Source organism: Macaca nemestrina, chromosome 9 (genome assembly GCF_043159975.1).
Source record: "Macaca nemestrina isolate mMacNem1 chromosome 9, mMacNem.hap1, whole genome shotgun sequence".
Taxonomy (NCBI): Eukaryota; Metazoa; Chordata; class Mammalia; order Primates; family Cercopithecidae; genus Macaca; species Macaca nemestrina.
In genome coordinates, this window is record NC_092133.1 from 126,995,728 (window position 1) to 127,017,716 (window position 21,989).

Sequence of the window (21,989 nt, forward strand, 5' to 3'; positions counted from 1 at the left end):
TTTAGTAAATTATTTTTTAATTTCTTAGTAAATTATTGTTCTTAGTAAATTATTTTTTTAATTTCCAAGTTGGAAAGAATGATTCTCATAAAATGCCCTGGGACTAACGATATATACATAAAGCATTTTCAGTGATGTCTAAATAATACAAGATAAATTAAAAGATAATGATAAAATTTTCCTTCTCCTAAGTTCTTTATGCAAGTATTGCTTTTTTTCTATTAACTATAGCTACTGATTAGCTTGCTGAAATTACCTTTCTTTTAGTAACTTACCATTCTTTTAGTTTTATGATTCCTAAATATTACCATACTAAATACACATTTTAATTTAGATTAAGCTGGGTTTCAAATTAGAATAACTAAAGTGAGTCAAATTGAGTGAAGCTACTAAAAACAAAACAATAAAAAACCTCATTACAAAAACTACTAACTTTTTTCTTGTATAACATAAATATTGTACCTGAAGTATTGTACACATCGGAGTTTAGGAAGTAAAATAATAAACACTGTTTACTTTTAGAGAAAAAGACAAAACCAGTTTATCTGAAATGTAGTTGAATGTTGTTACATGAATACACTGCTTTGGGGCAATTGTGTGTCTGGAGCCTTATAAATCACAGTATAAATGCACAGAAAATGCATTTCTAGCTCTGCATCCCTGTGTGGTAGAAAAGAAGCTGTCTAGGTGTGCTCGCATTTCCCTAAGGCACCAGCTTTCAATGGCTTTGTATTCTGCTTCCTGTAGTTTCCGGTAAAGCTTCCTTCAGCTGCAGCCTAAAGCCACAGATGGCTTGCTGGAAACAGGAAAGTGCCTGAAGTCAAGCCACTCTGTATCTGCTGGTACAGCACGCTGTGCACCTTCTCAGCAGTGGTCAACCAGAGACAGGGAGAGATACTATCCAGACAACCTCAAGAAAATGTCGGCCATATAGTATGTCAATTCTCCAAATAACGATTAAAAAATGTATCTAACTCCACTGAAGCCTTCGAGATGTTTTATCTTAGAGAATGTAACTATTTTTTCCCTTATCAGATGGATCTTGGCTTAAGCTTCACTCTGAGGTTTAGTCATTGGAAGGTAATAATTCGGGATTCGGTTACTGACTTTTAATTAAGTAGACCTGGATCTCACTCCTTATTATGGGGTTGTGTTTCCCATATTCCTTTAGCCAAAACATGTATTTTCTCTGAAGAAATGGCTCTTTTGTGTGAGAGAGATATTTCCAATTCAGGGAAGAAAGTTAGAGTGACATTTGTTCTTGGACACAGGGTGTGTCATTAGAGAGTGACTGACACACCTGATTGATGAGGCCAGTGCTGATGGATGAGAGCTGTCTGGGTGGTCCAAAAATGTGTAGCAATGAGGAAATGATGGATTGGTGATGCTAAACATATCAAGGTTAAGATGGCTTATACATTAAAAAAAAACACAATTTCAAAATAGCAGTATAGTAAATATATATGACTTTCTGATGCATGGGACTCTATTTCATAGTCACAGAGGTCGCCCTTGTTGATATTCCTCTACCACTGAAACACAGAAAGAGTAATGTGGCAATAGCTCCTTTTGGGAAAGAACCCTTCTTTTGTTAATATTGATCATTACATTTTCTCAAAGACATATACACTTGCATTTCATTTTGCATAGAGCAGTTTTGCTATATTTAAGCACTAAAGTGGGGGAATTAGAGCAATTGCTATTTCCTGCACTACACAAATACCTGTTCACTCATGTAATATGATATTCACTTCGATTATTTGACTATTTTGGCCAGGATTATCTGATGATAATTCTTCTCCATTTTCTTTATTCTGTGTGTATATTTTATGAATTGAGCAATGAGCTCTATTATAGTTTGATAGCTCAAACTGTTAATATTAGTGTGTGTATTAGTCTGCTATTACCATGACAGTGCTGCATAACAAACCACCCACAATTCAGTGTCTTATAATGAAAGCATTTGTTTTTATCATTTACGGGTCCACGGACTAGCTTGCCTGCCTCTGTTCCAGGCTGCGGGTTGGCTGTAGTTGGCTGTAAAGTTGAGTCTGGGTATAAGTCTGCTCCACATGAATCCACTTTTTCTTTGAACCAGCAGTTACTCAACACATGATATCTTAGTGGATCACAGGAGCACAAAGTCCTAGACAACAATAAAGACAAGAACAGAACAGAAGCACGTTCAAGGCCTCTGACTGCTTCATGACCACTAATACTCATTCTAAAGCAAGTCGTAGGGCCAAGCTTAACATCAAGTGCACAGAAAAATATACTCTCCATTTTAGTGCAGTGCAAAGAGAGAGACTGAAGACAGAGGGACTGAAGAATTAAAAATCAGTCAAATAAGCTGGGCATGGTGGCATGCATCTGTAATCCCAGCTATTCAAGAGGCTGAGGTGGAAGGATTGTTTGACCCCAAGAATGCAAGACCAGCCTGGGCATCATAGCAAGTCCTCATCTAGAAGGAAGGAAGGAAGGGAGGAAGGGAGGAAGGGAGAAAGGGAGGAAGGGAGGAAGGGAGGGAGGGAGGGAGGGAGGGAGAGAGGGGAGGAAGGGGAGGAAGAGGAGGGAAGGGAGGGAGGGAGGGAGGGGAGAGATAGAAAGAAGATAGAAAGAGGGAAAGAGAAAGAGAGAGAGAGAGGGAAAGGAAAGGAAAGGAAGAAGAAAGAAGGAGTGAGGGAGGAAGGGAGGAAGGGAGGGAGGTAGGAAAGAAGGAAGGAAGGAAGGAAGGAAGGAAGGAAGGAAGGAAGGGAAGGAAGGAAGGAAGGAAGGAAGGAAGGATCAGCCTATCTACCACTCAATCCATGGCAAACACATCAGTGATTTAAGGATACTTGTTTCGGGTTCCCTGGAATGCGGGTGTGCTGCCGTATGGCATTAGTCATAGCAGTAGTACTACATAATAAGTGTGTGTAATGGCATTCACTGTGCCCAAGTGCAATTGCCATCTTGCCCTTATGAACTTATTAGTAACAATTAATAAACAAGTAGTGATAAAATATATAGCTTGAATGTTTATAAATAACATTTAGTTTTTGAAGCTGATGTATTAATAGAATAATGCCCAGCAACAGCATTTTCCTGTCTACCTACCTCCAACTCTTCAGCACTCCTACCTGCAGCCCTCACTACCGCAATGTCCTTTCACCTGGTCTCATCTCCTTCAGTTCCGTTCCCTTACTTGTGAAATGCTGGTTCTGGATCAATTTTTAGATAAGACTTGATTAGCAAGTACATCCTGATTCTACCACTTGTTTGATTAAAAATCATTCAAATAGATCCCATTAACCACAGAACACAGTCTGACAGCCAAACTCTGTATAATCCAGCATTGGAGGCCCTCTGTAGAAGACCCCATCGTGTTTTCCCAAATCCTGGTTCTCATTATTCTCCTTCATGTGCCCTGTTGTTTTCTCAGAGTTATGCTTGCCCATGCATATAATGTAAATTCTTGCCCATTTAGCCTTGGATCATAAGATTCTTTCAGACTGGAATTGCAATGCCAATTCCATTTCTACATGGTTTTATTCTATTTATGCTTCAAGACCCAGATCCAAGTCACCTCCTCCTTGGAACAGTCGAGATCCTTGTAGCCCAAAGTAATCTTCATCTTTTTGCAAGATGTAAGACTTTTCTGCTTCTTTTACTGAACCTATCATTTTCTAAATTGTGTCATCATTATTTATCTATGTCTTAGCACTACTAATGGACTATCATTTATCTTTTTCTACTTAAATACTAAATATAGTTTCTTGAATATTAAACAATATGTAGTAAATAAATGTATCAATGCATTCACACCCTCAGTCATTGTTCTTCTGTACTATGCATGCTAATAAGCTTAAGTGGTTTCCTTAAGTAACAGTCAGTTCACACTGGAATCAAAGCTGCTCAAACTCCACAAACTCCAACTCTGTAGTTTGCAGGCCCCGTTCAGATGAGCAGAATCATTAGCCACGTGTGGTGAAGCACTGCGTATTGCTTACGTTTCAGAATAATTTTGTCCTAGATGCCCTCTGTGAATACATCAGGAACTGGGCCTTTGGAAGCATTTCAGCTTCAGGAAATGTCTGACTGTGCAAATACTGTATGGTTTCACCTGACTTAGAAGCTATGGACAGGCCAAGCCTGACCTACTAAGTAATGTACCTGTAACAAAAATCACCCTGTACGTTTGCCATCCATTGGGTTTACAGACAGAGTTGAGGAGAGCCACCATTGTTCATGTTTCCTGCCAAGTCCAAGTACAAAATCTTAGCGCCCCCTAATGTTGAAAGCAGTCCTTTCGCTGTGAGCAGAAAATGGAATGAGAAAAATAGACTGAAGGCCAATCCCAGTGAAGTTTAACTCTGGAACTAGCCATGACCTATGTTTGTGTAGAATGCAAGCTTTACAGACACGACTTTCAGCACCAATTTAATCCCTATTCCTACTAGGGCTATTCTGAGCTTATTTCATCCTCACCATTGCTTTCAAAATTGTCAATAAATTGTTCATCCCTTTATGCTCTTCTTAAATCATTTCTGAGCTATCTGCTTAGGCCATGGAATAGACAAAACTAAATCTTATGTTCTGAGGATTTTTTTTTTGTATTCTTTTATGGTAGACTGTTTAATCGTCTTGAGTTTATTCTTTATCTCTCCTTTGCAGTTTTATTCTGAATTATACAATTTTTATCTCAAAGAAGGCCTTTTTCTTCTATAAAGATTTTTTTCCTTTAGCTTCTCGTGTTTTGGAAAAGAAAAAGTTAAATATAGAGTGTGGCTGAATATAAACTGGACTGCAGTGTTAAATGCCTCTCAGCCTCTTTCTATCACACTGTGTAAATACAAGATTTCTTGGCAGCAATTTTCTTGGTGTGTTGGGTAAATTCTTCATAAATTCAGTTTTCAGTCTGACAGTGTTCATAAAAGCGGAACATAAAAGTAAAACATATGCACATTTTCTACCAGTTTTATTATGCAAAATACTTGATTTTGTATAAAATTGAATTTTTCAAGGCTACGAAAATCTTCAATAAATCACATCAGCAATCCCCAAAACGTATATAGAACCCCATGTGTTTTCCTACTTCTTTCAGCAACTCTGAGTAAGAAGGAGACACCTGAAGGCTCTGCTATGGAAGCAAAGAGCGAGGGAGGGAAAGATGGAGCGAGAGAGGGAAAGATGGAGGAAGGGAGGGAAAGATGGAGCGAGGGAGGGAAAGATGGAGCGAGGGAGGGAAAGATGGAGGAAGGGAGGGAAAGATGGAGTGAGGGAGGGAAAGATAGAGGGAGGGAGGGGGGAGGGAGGGACGGGGAGGGGTGGGGAGAAGGAAGGAAGAAAAGAAAGGAGGGAGGGAGGAAAGGAGGGAGCCCAGGAGGGAATGATCTGATCATGTTCTCAGAGTGTGACAGAAAATGGAAACTATGTTCTTGTTAAAAACGCTCCATGTACAATGTAAGGTCTGTTCTGTTTGGTCTGCATAGTGATGTGTCTTTGTTTTAATGCAGGGCCTCAGCAAGGATGTGGTGGTTATCTGACAGCCTTGAATAATACCTTTGCCTCTCCTGATTCTGATTCGAATGGAATGTATGACAAGAATTTAAACTGTGTATGGATCATAATTGGACCTGTAAACAAAGTAATTCACCTCACCTTCAATACATTTGCTCTGGAGGCAGCAAGTACTGGGCAAAGATGCCTTTATGATTATGTAAAGGTAAGCCTGTTTTGTTTTTTTAACAGAGTCTACTCATCCCAGACTCTAATATAGTGTATTCCAGTTTATATCATTACAGGAAGTCCTGAAAATTGTGAGTACAGGTACTACTGCTTTTTAAAATGACCTATACTTCAGTGATGCAACATTTAATATTATAGATGCTCTATCTTCATATCAAATTAATCTTTAATATGGGTGACTCAGATATTTTGTGTGACTGGCTTCTAACATTAGCATTTAAATCTCCTGTTCATCAGTGTCTTGCAAGAGACAATCTATGGGAAGGTTGGTTTTTTGGAGAGAGATACTCAAAGGATCTTTGGCAAATCCTGAAATAAACAATGTCAGTGACACAAATAATCACCTCTTAATTTGTCTATTTCTTAGGCTTATAGATTTTCTTATCACATTATGTTTAGATATTAAAATGGTTCTGAAATCCCATTAAAAGTCAATCAAGGCTGGGCACAGTGGCTCACGCCTGTAATTCCAGCACTTTGGGAGGCCAAGGCGGGCGGATCACTTGAGGCCAGGAATTTGAGACCAGCCTAGCCAACATGGTGAAACCCTGTCTCTACTAAAAATACAAAAAGTTAGCTGAGCATGGTGGCAGGTGCCTGTAATCCCAGCTACTCGGGAGGCTGAGCCAGGAGAATCATTTGAACCTGGGAGTTGGAGGTTGCAGTGAGCTGAGATCTCGCCACTGCACTCCAGCCTGGGTGACACAGCAAGATTCCATCTCAAAAAAAATAAATAAATAAAATAAGAAAGTAAATCAAGAAACCTCTCTTCAATTTTTAATGACTCTTTAATATTAAATTATTATACCTATCAGGTTATATGGGTTCAGATTACAAGTGTTAAGTAGCATCAATCAATGTTTACTACTGCACTCTCAGGGGAAAAATAAAAAGTATGGCAAGATTTCTATTTATGAGGAGCTTAAGTCTGATTAGAAAATTATGGGATGACACATGCAAATTAAGAATGCACAGTTCAGGAGAGTCAGCATTTAAGCGCTAATGAATGCATTTGACACAGGCTTGAAGCAATGTGCAAGCTTAAAAGGAAAGAAAGTTCATGAAGTTCTGTCATGATCAAGGAAGACTTGATAGAGCGAGGGAAAACTTAAGACAGGAGAGAATTCAGGCAAGGTGAACATTTTCAAAAAGTCGTAGAACTTGATATGTGCATGTTCTCGAAAGAGTAAAGAGGCTGGCTGTATTGAAGCAGAATAGTGCTAAAGAGTAGCAAGAACTAAGATGGCCTATGTAAAGAAATACCAAGATTACAAAGGATCCTGAAAGTCAAACTAATGACTTTAGACTTTTTGTGGCTGAAAATAAGGAGTGGTTGAAGGTTTTCCAATGAGTGATGTGATAAGAGCAGTAGCTAGGGAAGACTAACCTGAAATCAGTAGCTGTGGGAACTGGAAGGAGAGGAAGCTGGGAGGGCTCCAGAGAGAGGTCCCTCCTAGGTGAGGAGGTGGATCGGGGGTGCAGCCATGGCGGCAATGGCAAGAGGGGTGCAAGATAAACTCAAGTTCTAGCATTGCAATAAACTTTAAAGAAAATTATTTTAAAAGAAAAGGAAGGAAAATGTGTGGAGGGAATACCCATTTGAGCACTTAATTATATGCTTATGTTTTTACTCTGAAAAGGGCTAAGGTTGAGAGACCAGAAAAATAACAGTGTGGTTTTGGTGAGAGCAAAACAGACAAGTGACACTGCAGTGGGCAGAGAATGGAATGGGGCTCCAGTGAGAAGACAGCTCCATGAATAGAGAGGATGCAGCAAAGAGCCTTCGTTCCATCAGGAGAAAGGATGCTTTCTTAGAGGGAGTCTCCATGGATTCCAGAGTCAGGCTCTCAGCTCCAGGAAAGGTATCCAGGGAGGCAGTTGGAGAAGGCAAAAGGGCCAGGAAAAGAAACAGATGTGGCATGAAAAAATAAATGTGAAGACCAAGAAGAGTGTAGTATCCCTGAAGTCAAGGGGCAGGGGGATTCTTTTACAAGGCATGGAGGGTCAATACAATTAAATTGTAAAGTAGAGGCCAAGAAAGGAAAAGATGAAGACCAGCCTCATTGCTCTGGATGACAACCATTTTAATAAAGTGTTGACACAGAAGCTGGATCAGAGGAGTTGATGAAAGACTAAAGATAGCAAGGGATGTCAATTCCGGTTGAATTCTCCTTTCCTAAAATGAGACCTGGCTGGCTGGGTGCGGTGACTCAACATCTGTAATCTCAGCACGTTGGGAGGCAGAGGTCGGCAGATTGCTCGAGCTCAGAAGTTTGAGACAAGCCCTGGCAACATAGTGAGACTCTGTCTCCACAAAAAATACAAAAAAAATTATCTGGGTGTGGTGGTGTGCACCTATGGTACCAGCTTCTCAGGAGACTGAGGTGGAAGGATCCCCTGGACCCAGGAGGTAGAAGCTGCAGTAAGTCGTAATTACATCACTGCACTCCAGCCTGGGCAACAGAGTAAGATACTTTCGGAAAAAAAAAAAAAAAGACTGGAAGAGACCAAAATGACTAGAGCAGTCCTAAAGCTGAATTCAGAACTGTTGAGAGCTCCCCTGGTTTTACAGAAAGGTAAGAAGGTTTAGAGACAGATGGTATGAGAACTCTAACCCAGTTTTGCTGTCAGACAAATTTCCTGATCTTCCCGATTCCTCATCACTTCATCTATTTTTCTTTAAATCACATAATAGTACTTAACATGAAAGGCAGTTTTGAGGATTAAAATTATGTGTCCTAGAGCATTTAGCACTGTACCTGACATAAATTGTAAACAAAATTACCTCCCTTTTTTTTCCCCCTTGGAGTAATTCCAAATAGGCATGGGCACTATGGAATTTCTTTTTCTTAAAAACTAAAAATAATGGATTTGCATATAAAATTACAATTTTAAATTCTTATGGAATATTTTGAGTATGGCCCTGCTAGAAGAGTTGATTGGATTTACTCTCAAGATCCATTTATATGGAGTGTGATTTGATAATGTCATCAAAACAGCTTGTCATTTTCTGAATTTCCGCAATTCATTCAGGTCAGAAACTGCAGTATCAAAAACAAGGAGTTATTTTCTTGCTTCAAAATAAAATATCATTTTTTTCAAATAAATTCTGTTCAGAACTATTCTTGTTTTCCCTCTTGGAAAAGCAATTTCCTTCAATTGGCAACATTTCCAACTACCAGTTAACTGGCAGATCAAAGAATAGCCCTTGGAATGTGGAGCGTGGAGCTTTCTTTATTAAAGAGATTTTTCTGTGATAAATGGGACATTTGATTCCTTTTAGATTTGTTTTAGAGATTATAATCAAATCACTTATTAGAAAAGCTAAATTAACTGAACTCTGTGTTAGCTATACAAGTAAAATCATACCAATTCCATTATTCATTCATAATTCTATCATGATTGTTTGTGAAAGGGTTGACTTGGAGAGTAATTACAGTAACTGAATCACCTAGTGAATTGTGCATGGCACTGAGCGGTCTCTGTCGAAATGCACATCATATCCATTGCAGAAGGAGTTAGTTGGCAAGGGTATGTGCCAGACCTTGTACCAGCATCACTGGATATGTAGACAGTTAAAGACATATCTTGAAGAGTTCAAGCTCCTTGAGGAGCTACTGGTAAAGTATAGGAGACTGACATGTAAGCAAATAATATACATTTAAACAATTACATTTAAAGTACAAATAAAATACATTTAAATAATGGACATTTTTGTCACGTTGTATAACATGTTGTATAACATGACCAAGATCATAAACAGAAACAACATGAAAGGGCAGAGCAGAAGAGGCTCTGATTGGCTGTGTTTTGGGGTTCAGGAGAGGCTTTCTAGAGGGGGATGGCTGAGCTGGGATTTACAGAATGAAGAGAAACTCACTCCTTTTTGTTATCCTTTACAAAACTGAGAGGCGTATGAACCTAGCTGACTTTTCTGCCAGGAAATACGGAACCAGCAGAGAGCTGTCCTCATCCTAACATTGCCCGGTTTTTCCTCAAGCCCACCAGTGTCCCTTTTCTTTCTCTTTTTCTTTTTTTATTGATTTGAAATTTCTCTCTTGTCACCCAGGCTCAAGTGCAATGGTGCGATATTGGCTCACTGCAACCTCTGCCTCCTGAGTTCAAGTGCTTCTCCTGCCTCAGCCTCCCAAGTTGCTGGGATCACAGACATGCACCACCATGCCCAGCTAATTTTTGTATTTTTATTAGAGACGGGGTTTCACCATGTTGGCCAGGCTGGTCTCAAACTCTTGACCTCAGGCGATCCACCTACCTTGGCTTCCCAAAGTGCTGGAATTACAGGCCTTTTCATAGCCAATATTCTGTAATGCTTCCTTTCCCACCTGAAGTGAATGTCATCTATGGTATAACCTACCCATAATGTAATTTCAAAAAATTACTATACTGCTGGGTGCAGTGGCTCACGCCTGTAATCCCAGCACTTTGGGAGGCTGAGGCAGGCAGATCACCTGAGGTCAGGAGTTCGAGACCAGCCTGACCAATATGGTGAAACCCCATCTCTACTAAAAATACAAAAATTAGCCGGGCATGGTGGTGGGTGCCTGTAATCTCAGCTACTCAGGAGGCTGAGGCAGGGGAATCACTTGAACCCAGGAGGCAGAGATTGCAGTGAGCCAAGATCAAGTCATTGCACTTCAGCCTGGGGGACAGAGCAAGACTCCATCTCAAAAAAAAAAAAAAAAAAAAAAAAAATCACTATCCTATGCTAAAGGCAATGAAAAGGAGAAATAAAAGGAAAGTATATAAAATAGTGTGTCTTCACATATGTAAATATAGAATGGTGGTGAATAAAAAGTATAAATTTAGACAAATACGGGTAGGTTGTATTTTCAGCCCACATGCCAATAGCAGCATCACCATCTGCAACGTGAGTTTCCAAAATGGTGGAAAAACTCAAAACAAACATTTCTAAACCAAAGTATAGTCTTCCCTCAGCTTACACAATAATTGCTTTTCTGGAAATTTGGTGCGTATCAAAACTATGCAAAAATATTTTTGTGTTTATATATAAAATAGATTTAGGTTCTGGGATCAAATAATTATAAACAAGTTTTTGGGTTTTTTTTTACACCAATGTCTGACAGGACATTCGAAAGTTATGTGGGACATAAGTTTTCACTTTGCAAAACTGTCCTGTGAATTACTAAGTGTCTGTTATAGCCCCAAATTATAGTGATGACCCCAAAACCACCACACTTGTGCAAAGCACTCCCTCCGGGGTGGTACTGACCTCATTGAGAAGGTCTAACTTAATGCACCGGGCTTAACCATTCAGTCTGTGTCAGACACTGGAGCCGAGGAGGGGCTGTCCATCTCTGGGGAGAGGATCAGCAGTCTATGGAAGGCATCACGTTCCTGTCCACATGAGGTCATGCCTGCTACTCATTCATTCTTTCATTCAATCGGTGTTAATTAGCATACCTACTCTATTCTAGACATTGCTCCAAGAACTAGAAAAGAACATTGAGATTTTAGAAAACAATACTAGGAAAACTCCTTCTCTTGTAGAGCTGATTCTAATCATTGCTTCTTTGTGGCTTTTTCCCAGACATCTGGAACTAGTATAACTTTTTTTTCTCCAGAAGATTCTGAAATGGGTCAGAGTTTAGCCCCAAACGCGAAAAGTTACTCTCTATTCTTCTTCCCATACTAAATTATGCCCTGGAGTGTTACCCAGCAGACCCCAGCAGAGGTTCTGCCATAAGATCAAAGAATTCATGAAGATACTCTAAGATTCTGCTCCCGGGAAGAATATCAAAATCCTCTTGTGATCAAATTCCCAGGGAAAGATTCAAAGATGAAGTCCTAAGGATATTTAATGTATGAAATTATTACATTTTAAAAGAATTATAGTCCAGTATCGAAGTCTATTGTGCTTGTGCATTAAAAGTTCATAGAAATCAAAATCCGAAAATTTTCTTTTCCAGTTTTTGTAACTGCTTAACTCAATAGCTGGGTGAAGTGTGGGATTTTGCCATGGTCGTAGCAGAGCCTGCCTGCCACTAAATTATTTGTACAATGCCTTCAGGATCTTTAGCAGATTCTAAAACTATCAGAGTCCTAAAAGTCGAGAAAATATAACATTCTTCTCAGCACTTACCCACATCCACAAGACTTAGAACGTAATTCAAGCTCCAGGTCCATTGTGCCAGGAAATGTATGCTCCCAGAATGCGGCCGGTAGCTGCTTGTCATGGTGTGGATCCTAAAGGCACCATTTATATCCCAGTTTATATATGATCCCCCCCTTCATCATTGGATAGGGGACCCCGCAACACACTGTAGGGCAACCTGGCAAAAGTCTGTAGCGGAGATTTAGTGTTATCAGAGAACAAGACAGCAGATAGTGATCTTGGGCTTGATGCACAGGAGTTTAGAGCCTCCTATGTCAGTTATCCTGAGGCCACAAGCTATTTCAACTCACTTAGGAGAAATGTTACTGTGGCAATGAATGAACTAACACAAGACCAGCTTGGGGCCAGGCATATATGTCATTCCCTTCCATCCAGCCCTGGCTTCTGCCTCCTACCTTCCTTCACATTTACCAGTTATCCATGTAAAACCCAAATCCGATCTTACATCATGTAGGATCAGATCCAGACTCCTTGGATGAAATGTATGAACTTCACAGCTTTGTTTGTTGGACTTCGTCATTTCTCCTGTTCTCTCACCCTAGCCTCCAGTCCCAGTGGAGGGGGTCAGAAGCTGTTGACACATGCCATGCATTTCACACTTCCATGGCGTGGCATTCATGTCTGTCTGGCTGGGATACCCTTTCTGTTTTGTAGGTCTGGAAGGTTTTTTTTGTTTTGTTTTGTTTGAGACAGAGTTTTGCTCTTTTTGCCCAGGCTGGAGTGTAGTGGTGCAATCTCGGCTCACTTTGCCTCCCAGGTTCAAGCAATTCTCCTGCCTCAGCCTCCCGAGTATCTGGGATTATAGGCGCCACCATGTCTGTCTAATTTTGTATTTTTAATAGAGACGGGGTTTCTCCATGTTGGTCAGACTGGTCTCTAACTCCCGACCTCAGGTCACCCACCTGCCTCAGCCTCCCAAAGTGGTGGGATTACAGGCATGAGCCACTGTGCACAGCAGGTCTGGAAGGTCTGTACTTACATTTAAGGGCCAACCCAAATGTCTGTCTCCATCAAGTGGGTTCTCATGATACACTCCCATTCTTTTATTGTAGCACTTATTTTTCTCTATTTTGTATATAATTTATGTACACACATATTTATGTGTATATATATAGTATATGTGCATATATACACAAATATATGTATTTGTATATTTAATTTGTAGACCTTTGCTCTCCTTTGTTCATGAGAGAGTCTTATGTCTTGAAGGTCTAGAAAGGGCTTTATATATCCTCGTATGCATAGGATCTAGCACAGAGGCCTGGCACACAGGTCCCAGAATAAAAATGCTTGCTAAAATAAATGTGATCATAAAGACAGCAATGATTATTATGAAATTTTAACTTGTTTACCAGAAAAAGTGCATAACCTAAAACTTGGCAAATATGTTCTTCCATGAAACAAAGGGGTGAAGATTAGGAAACTCGAGTTTCATCTGGTTCTGAAGTAACTAAAATCATGTTTAAGTTGAAAAGACAGTGCCATCTAGTGGTGCATTTCTTTTTCTTTTGCAATGATGGCTTTTTGTCATTCCTGTCTTATATAATCCTAGCGCTTTAGAATAATGTCAGTGGTCATGGTCTTGGCTGTTCTGAGGCCTTGAACACATCATAGCTCTGTTATGAATTTAATATTTGGAGTTAGATACACACAGATACTCATTTTAGAAATACAATGAAGATTACTTAGAAGCAAACGTTTTCTAGTTATGTGTTTGAGAGAAATCCAAGCACCCACTATTTCAATGGATGTTTCTAGAAGGATGCCATGGCTCGAAATTGTCCTGGGTGCTGGCGACACTGCAATGAAGAAGTCAGACAGAGTCTCCATCTCCTCACCCGTGGGACTTACATCCTTGTTGGGAAAGAGATCGGACAAAGCAAATAAACAATAAATAAGATCAGTTTTGATTATAATAGGAAAATAAAACAGGATGACACTGGGGAAGGGCAACATTCAATAGCATTGGCTTCTCTGAGGAAGTGACATGTGAGGTGAGGGCCCATGACAGGGAGTCGTTAGCTGTGCGGACTCAGCTTCAGCTGAAGAAGGAAGAGCAGCAGGAGCAGGGCCATGGGCAGTCCTCCTCCTGGGATGAAGGTAGTGCAGCCAGCCATGAGGTGCGGGTGGCCTGGGAAGGAGGCACAGGCCAGAGCAGCCGGGGCTTGCAGACCGTGGGAAGGAGCTGGAATTTTACTTTAGGTGCAATGGGGATCTGCCGGAGCATTTTAAACAGAGCAGGAGCATCATCTCATTGGAGTTTGCAGACATGCAGGCAGTTCAGTGGAGAACACTATGGTAGCTCCGGAATTAGGTCTTTTAAGATGTTTCAGTGGGAACAGGTGAAGGATGATGGTGGTCACTTGGAGATGGAGCCCTCTGGGATATATTTTGAAGGTAGAATGGAGTGGTTGTGGAGTGAAGAGAGAGAGAGAGGAATCAGAGATGACTAAAGTTGTAGGCTTGAAACATTGAGGTAAAGATGGCTCAGGGAGAACAGTTTTGGGAGGGCTAGTGGGAGACAGGAATCAAAGCACTTGCTTATTTATTAGATTTTTATTGAGTTCCTCTCATGTGCAGACACTTTTCTAAAAACTGGGAACATGGCAGTGAGCAGAAAAGAAATCTGTGCATTCATGGAACTTGTATTCTCTTCAGAGGGAAAGACAATGAAATAAGCAAGTTTAGCCTGGACAACATAACAAGACCCCATCTCTAAAAATTTTTTAAATTAGCTAGGCATGGTGGTGTGCACATGTAGTCCCAGGTACTTGGGAGGCTGAGGTGGGAGGATCAGTTGAGCCCAGACGTTCAAGGTTGCAGTGAGCTGTGATTGCAGCACTGCACTCCAGCCTGGGCAACAGAGTGAGATCTTGTATCAAAAAAAAAAAAAAAAAAAAAAAAAAGCTAAATATGTAGTATATAGAAGAAGATAACGCTTGTGTGAAGAAAAATCAAGCGGCAAAGGAAATGGCGATGTTGGGAGAGTCTGCATCAGGAAGGCCTTATTGAGTTGGGGATATTTTTTTTTTTTTCTTTTTTTGAGACAGTATTGCACTGTCACCCAGGCTGGAGTGCAGTGGCATCATCTCAGCTCACTGTAACCTCCACCTCCTAGATTCAAGCGATTCTCCTGCCTCAGCCTCCCGAGTAGCTGGGATTACAGGCGTGTACCACCACGCCCGGCCGAGTTGGGGATATGTGGGTAAATACCTGAAGGAACGTACGAGGACAAACTATGTGGATATACAGGGAAGAGCATTCCAGGCAAAGCGAACAGCAAATGCCATACCCAAGAAGTAAAAGCATGCCTCGTTTGGCTCGAGACGTGGAATGAACAAAGTGGAGACAATAAGAAATTAGATCAGAAAGGTGAGGGGTGGGAGAGGAGAGAAGGCCATTGTGATGGCTTTGGCTGTTCTGTTGAGTGGATGGGAAGCAGATAGGAGGGTTTCAGCAGAGCAGTGACCTGGCCTGACTTACATTTTAACAGTATCCTCTGGCTGACATTTTGAGAATAGAGGAAAGAGGAACAAGAGCAGAATGAGAGGCTTCCTTGGATCCAGTGATCATCTAGGCAAGAGATCAGAGCAGCTGGGGCCAGAGTCTTAGTAAGTGTGGAGATTAAGGTAGCAGTGGGTGAGCGGACTCTCAATAACATTCTTTTTAAAATCATATATTACTTTCCCAAAGAGGAAAAAAATGTTAGACATCATACCAGGTTTTTACTGAAAGTCATAATATAATGAATCCAATTATAATTCTGTTCCTAAGTTACAACCACCTCTAAGAACATCAATGTAAAATGTTTAATTGTGACCTACTGTGACTTCACATCCAATGTAGTGTGAAATATGCAACTTTTTTGTAAATAATGGAGAAGTAATGAATTGTTTTTCTTCTCAGTTATACGATGGGGATAGTGAAAATGCGAACTTGGCTGGAACGTTTTGTGGTTCCACCGTGCCTGCTCCTTTTATCTCTTCTGGTAACTTCCTTACGGTTCAATTCGTCAGTGATTTGGTATTAGAAAGGGAAGGATTTAATGCTACATACACCATCACGGACAGTGAGTAAATAGACGCATTTTTATAAGTTATGAAATACACATGTATTTATGCACTGAAAAGAATGCCCCGCTTATTATATCTAAATTTCAATGTTAATTACTAAACTCAATGTCAATTACTATCTAAACTCAATGTCAATTGCTAAACACCATGTTAATTACTCTATGTTTAATCTGTGGTACAAATTTGATACAATCTTTAGTCAAGGATATAAACCTTGAATTCTTAATAGAGTGATGAAAATATAGCTCCTCTGGGGTGGGAGGCAGGGAAGACAGAATTTTAAAGATTGCCTGAGATGCGACATGAATAAAATGTCTCCTGTGTTGCTTTTTCTTCCCTCCCCAGTGCCTTGTGGTGGAACATACAATGCAACTTGGACCCCACAAAATATTTCATCACCCAATTCATCAGACCCAGATGTCCCATTTTCCACCTGTACTTGGGTCATTGACGCCCCTCCACATCAGCAGGTCAAGATAACTGTGTGGGCGTTACAGCTGACCTCGCAAGACTGCACGCAGAATTACTTAGAGCTTCAGGACTCACCACAGGTAACAATTATAGGATGAATGACTGTCGCATCTAGTGACCTTTTCACCAGTATTTGCAAAACACTTGAAGTAATGAAGCCATAATTAAATAATTTTCTAAGTTAGTTCCAGCTTAATATGTTTTTCATCTGTACACAAAGCCCTCCAATCAGGTGTCGAGAAACTTGACCTTGGTCCTGTAGGTCCAGAGCTCTCAAAGCTTCATGTGCCTAAGAATGCATTAAGATGCATCTTAAAAGTGCATCCTCCCTGGCCCACCCTCAGAGACTGAATCCCCATTTATCTGAATTTTTGACAAACACCTCTGGTGTTTTGGTGCCAATACCAGAGCTCCACGGACCATGCTTGGAGAAATACTTATATTTAGTGGGATTTACGTATAGGTTGAATTGAAAGGGTCAATACAGAACACAAGAGAATCAGTAAAGAGGCTCTTTGGCACTAGTCTCACAGGTCATAAAAGGCTGGGCATGGTGGCTCACGCTTGTAATCCCAGCACTTTGGGAGGCTAAGGCTGGTAGATTACCTGAGGTCAGGAGTTCTAGACCAGCCTGGCCAACGTGGTGAAACCCTGTCTCTACTAAAAATACAAACAATTAGCCAGGTACAGTGGTGTGCGCCTATAATCCCAGTTACTTGGGAAACTGAAGCAGAAGAATCGTTTGAACCTGGAACCTGGGAGACGGACGTTGCAGTGAGCCAAGATCGTGCCACTGCTCTCCAGCCTGGGCGACAGAGCGAGACTTCGTCTCAACAACAAAAAGCCACTTTGAACTTTAAAAAATGCTGAGTCTGTATTTCCTCTGGAATAAGATGTTGAGGATACAGTTGGACACAAAGTGGGATGTTGACCAAAGGCCCAAAGATTTTTGTGAATCATCATTATCATGATAGGTAATTGAAATAATGAGAAGAATGAGATTATCTGGGAAAATATGTAAAGGGAGTGGCCATGAACTGAGGATGGATACCGGGAGAACATCTGAGAATACCTGGATTGTCTTTCTGCAGTTTGGGGAGCAACTAACCCTCCCCAGTTCATTCCAGTAAAATGTCATGGTCAAAGCCCCGTATGCTGGACTAGTAGAGTCCCATCTGTCGTCTTCTGAGTTTTCAAGGTCCTCTTCATTATAAATCTGGGGTCCCCTGCTTCTCACGTGGTCTTGCTGGGGAGAGAAAAGTCCAGTTTGTCTGACTCCAGTGTGGAGAGGTGTGAGATGTGCTGGCGGCTGAATAGGCCCTGGACTTGCTGAGTTTTGTGCAAAGCATAGACACTGAGATGAGCTCCCAAGGTAGACAAGATGCTAGATTATGGTTGTTCTGTTGGTAATTGTTTTCAGGACAAAATCCCTATTACCCAGTGGTACCCTAGAGGACTTAGAGTCAAGTGGAACAAGGCCCTTTGGGTGAAAGCTCTTTCAATTTCCCCGGCTTCATGAAGCTAAGACAATGGGGATCAGGGTGGACCCCTAAGTGGGGCACAGAATGGCACTTTCAGGGCACGAGGCACCAGCTGGAACATAACAGCAGCTGGAGCAGCCTCGAGTAAGACCCAGTGTTTGTCATGACTGAATAATGTTTTCCACTGAATTAATACAGGAAACAATAAAGGGTTTCAGACTGGGTAGGTAGGGAGGAAAGACAAACAATGACGGATGAGCCCCGAGAAACTAGGATTCTTGGGGTATCCAAGAGTAGACAGAGCTGCCCTAATTGGCAGATCATGAAGGAATGATGTGTAGGGTGGTTACAGAGGATGTACGGTGGTTAGCTGGCATTGGAGATGAACAGAGATGCAGAGATGGAAGTCACTGGGGTTAAGAAATACAAAGTGAAGGTGTTTAATGGCTTGTCTGTAAAAACACCAAAACCTCTAAAGGGTTCAGAAGGGAAATTGGGGCAGGAGATTACTGTGAGCTGAGACACCTCAAGTCTTTCATAAATGAAGGGAAGTAACTGGGAGAAAAGTAAATGAGAGTGATGAGAATGGTGAGATCATCTTTGGCCAGAGGTAGAGACCCTCGAAGGAAAACCAGCTTTGAGACGAGGATGGAAGCTGCGGTGGGGAATATGGAGCATCCCTCTCTTCCCCTGAGGCTGGCCCCCCACCCTTCCTCCTCAATGAACTATGGAGCATGGGAAAGAACAGCCTCTACCAGGAGGCTGCTGGAGAACCAGGTTTTGCTAAGGCCACAAAGTGGAAAGGCGGGGGATGTATACAGGGAATGACTGACAGTGTGTTTAAAGTTCACAGGATACAGCAAAGTTAGACAAGGACCAAGAGCAGGAGACAGTGGGGAGGAGGGGTGGAAGCCCTGAGCAGTTACAGGAGTTTTGCAAGCAGAGACAGGTGAAGTCTTTCAGTAAGTTCCTAAGGACTGCAGATATTAGAGACATTCCTGTGACAGGGAGGCTGCAAATACCCTGACTTTGGTACAACTTGTTTTTACCCAAGAACTGATGGGCATTCGACTGCATTCACTCCAGGCTTTTGAGAGGTGAGGAGGGTTGCCCTAGTGTTACAAAGGGGAACTGGGACCTCATGACAGGCCCTGGCTGGCTTGGGGGATGTGCAGTGGAACCAAAGGCTCTGACTAGATTTGCTAAGGGGCGGCAAGGGCTGGATCAGGGTGATGGTGGTGGTTAGTCCCATGGAGCTCAGGACAATGGCAAAAGCCCCAGGAGGAGAGATCCAGTGAGCTCTCAAACAGCCCGGCGATCCTCAGAGCAATGGCACAGGCCTCAGCTAGGAAGTCGCATGAGAGGCGAGGGGTCTTGTTTTCAGCAGGGTAGTGTCTGTGGTTTCAGCAAAAACTTTGCCTCCCCTTCTCCCACCCCTCTGGGAAGGTACAACTTGTGTCTGTTCCAAGCCCAATGTGAGTCTTCTTGCAGAGCCCTTCCAACAACAGAGCTAGTTTCCGTGGTTAAATAAGCCATACTTTTATATGCAGTCTAATTTCTGTTATGGCCTGTTCTCTTCTAAAACTAAATCTAACATGATTTGGCTCCCATTTCACTTCAGGGTCACGGAAATTCAAGAATTCAGTTCTGTGGCAGAAATGCTTCAGCTGTGCCAGTGTTTTACTCTTCTATGAGTACTGCAATTGTCATTTTCAAATCTGGAGTTGTAAACAGAAACTCTAGAATGAGTTTCACCTATCAGATAGCAGGTGAGCCCTGGAACTTCATCTTTTATTCAGAAAAGCTGCCATGATCATTACAATTATTCCTAGAATAATTACAATTATTTCTAGAATTGACTCCTGTGAGTAAATTAGGATTTGTTAACAAAAACCACACCCATCTCTTAACTAGAACCCAGGCCCAATTTCGCAGATTACTAAAGTTGGTTTCTAAAGAGATAAAGAGAATATAATACTAACCAAGATGGTTAGAATGCTAGCATTTTCTTCGAAGTATATAGTTGATTTTAAAAATATACCAGTTGTCTTTTTAATTATCCACTTAACCACATTGAATATACATTTTTATTTACAAGAAATATATATATTTATTTACAAAAGCTTTATCAAAATATAATTCTCATATCATACAATTTACTCATTTAAAGTTTATGTTTCAAAGGTTTTTAGTATTTTCACAAAATTGAAAATCACAAAATTGAAAATCTTAGAAAACTATTTTGTAAAAATCAAAAATCCTTGAAAGGGCTACCTGATTACTATCACTGAGAAGTTTATTTTCACAGAACACTTTATTTAGTACTTATTTTGAACTGATTCAAATGAAAGCTGCCTTTGGTTAAAACAAACAAAAGTACTTTTGGTATTTTTTTTTTACCAAAAACAAACATAAAAAAGGTAGAGAATGATGTGCCACAAATAACTCACCAATGGATTTAAAATCCTTGTGCAAAACTCGGTCTTGGAGGTAGCATCCTTGCTGAAAAGAGAGTCTGAATGCTAGCCACTTCCACCTCCGTGTGATCAGAAAAGTTCAAAGGATGCTCGAGTATTCGTCTTTAAAGGAGAAGCCTCCTGTGTCGTGCTTCCCGTAGGGGTTTTTTGTGAACGAGCTGCTGCATTGCACCTGTGTGTGCCGCTTGCCATTCACTTCACTGCTCAGGGTCTCAATTATCTCAAAGATAAACAAAGAAGCTGGATTACTTTTTTCTAAAGTGTGTTTAAATGTAATGATCTTTTTGAATGATTCCTGTGAAGTTGAAGGAGCACTACATACTGGATTGCATACATTAATTATGCATATTTTTCCTCTAAGATTGCAACAGAGACTATCACAAGGCATTTGGCAACCTGAGGAGCCCTGGATGGCCAGATAACTATAACAATGGCATGGATTGCACCATTACCGTCACGGCCCCCCAGAACCACACCATTTCTCTCTTTTTTCATTCATTTGGCATCGAGAACTCAGTTAGATGCAGAAACGATTTCTTGGAGGTAACATGCATTTGAATATCATTTGAATGAATTATTTAAAAGATGATGGATCACTTAAGATTTTACATCTTTTCTCTAGTGCTGCTAATACTATACGATTCTTATTTGTTTCATTAATTTATTCATTACCCTTTTATTCCCTAAACATTTACAGAGCACCAGTCCAAACACCAGAAACTGGGAACCTCAGGGCCCTCAGGAGACTCCTAGTCTGGTGGGAAGGACAGATGGGGTATAGCCAATTACAGTACAATGTGTAAAGGACTAACTGGGTCCAGCATGGGTAGGAGTCCCTAACTCAGTCTGGGAATTAGAAGGCTTAAGAGAGCAATATGTAAGTTGAGACATAAAAGGATCAGAGGGAAGTCTAAGGACAACATGCTGATTCTTCACATGAAACTGAATGATACCAAATAGCTCACATCATTTCCCTGGCAGCTACAGTAAGTTTCGGGCATTGTCAACATCCTCTAAAGACAAGTGTTTCCTTGAATAAGTGCTCCCTGGTCACAGGAGGTGTGCTCTGTGCTTTCTCCACCACTCCAGAGCTTGAATTTGGGCACAGAAGTGACTTTGCTGTTTGCCCATCCTCCACTCACCCACCCTCCACTCCCACCCCAGGACACACAGAGAGAAGCCCCCCTTGCACCTGGAGCAGGCAGAGCCATGCGCCTCTTGGGCTTGAACCTTTGGGGTCCTCCAGTGCCCCCAGTGAACTCCCTCTGTGCTCTTTCTGCGCCATCGCCTGCATTGGGCATGCGAGATGGGACATGAACATCATTGCTCATAGGCAGGAGACAGTCTGAATAAGCCTCATCTGATGTGAACCCAGTGTGTGGAACTCAGCACCTGTGTTTTGCCAGAAAACCCCAGAGCTCACAGGGTTGTAAGCTTTGCAAGCTCTGTTGAAAATGCATTCATCCTTAGGAAATGTACTTAGGTGGAACCTAAGAGCCAAGAGCATAAGGATGCTGAATTCTTCTATGAGTGGAGTTTAAATCTAAACCTCATCCTGACCGTCTTCAATTGGCTTTGTTTCACCACACAAGAGTCTTCAGTAAAG

General features: G+C 41.2%; 1 protein-coding gene across 1 annotated transcript in view; it reads left to right on the top strand.

Moving 5' to 3' along the window:
• The window catches only part of LOC105488215 (cubilin), a 313,890-nt gene that overhangs the window by 282,225 nt on the left and 9,676 nt on the right, over nt 1-21,989 (top strand). The window contains exons 60-64 of the mRNA XM_024794869.2: nt 5,496-5,704; nt 15,788-15,950; nt 16,300-16,505; nt 19,528-19,675; nt 20,745-20,926. Of these exons, the coding sequence (XP_024650637.2) occupies nt 5,496-5,704; nt 15,788-15,950; nt 16,300-16,505; nt 19,528-19,675; nt 20,745-20,926 (908 nt within the window). The remainder of the gene's footprint in view (nt 1-5,495; nt 5,705-15,787; nt 15,951-16,299; nt 16,506-19,527; nt 19,676-20,744; nt 20,927-21,989) is intronic.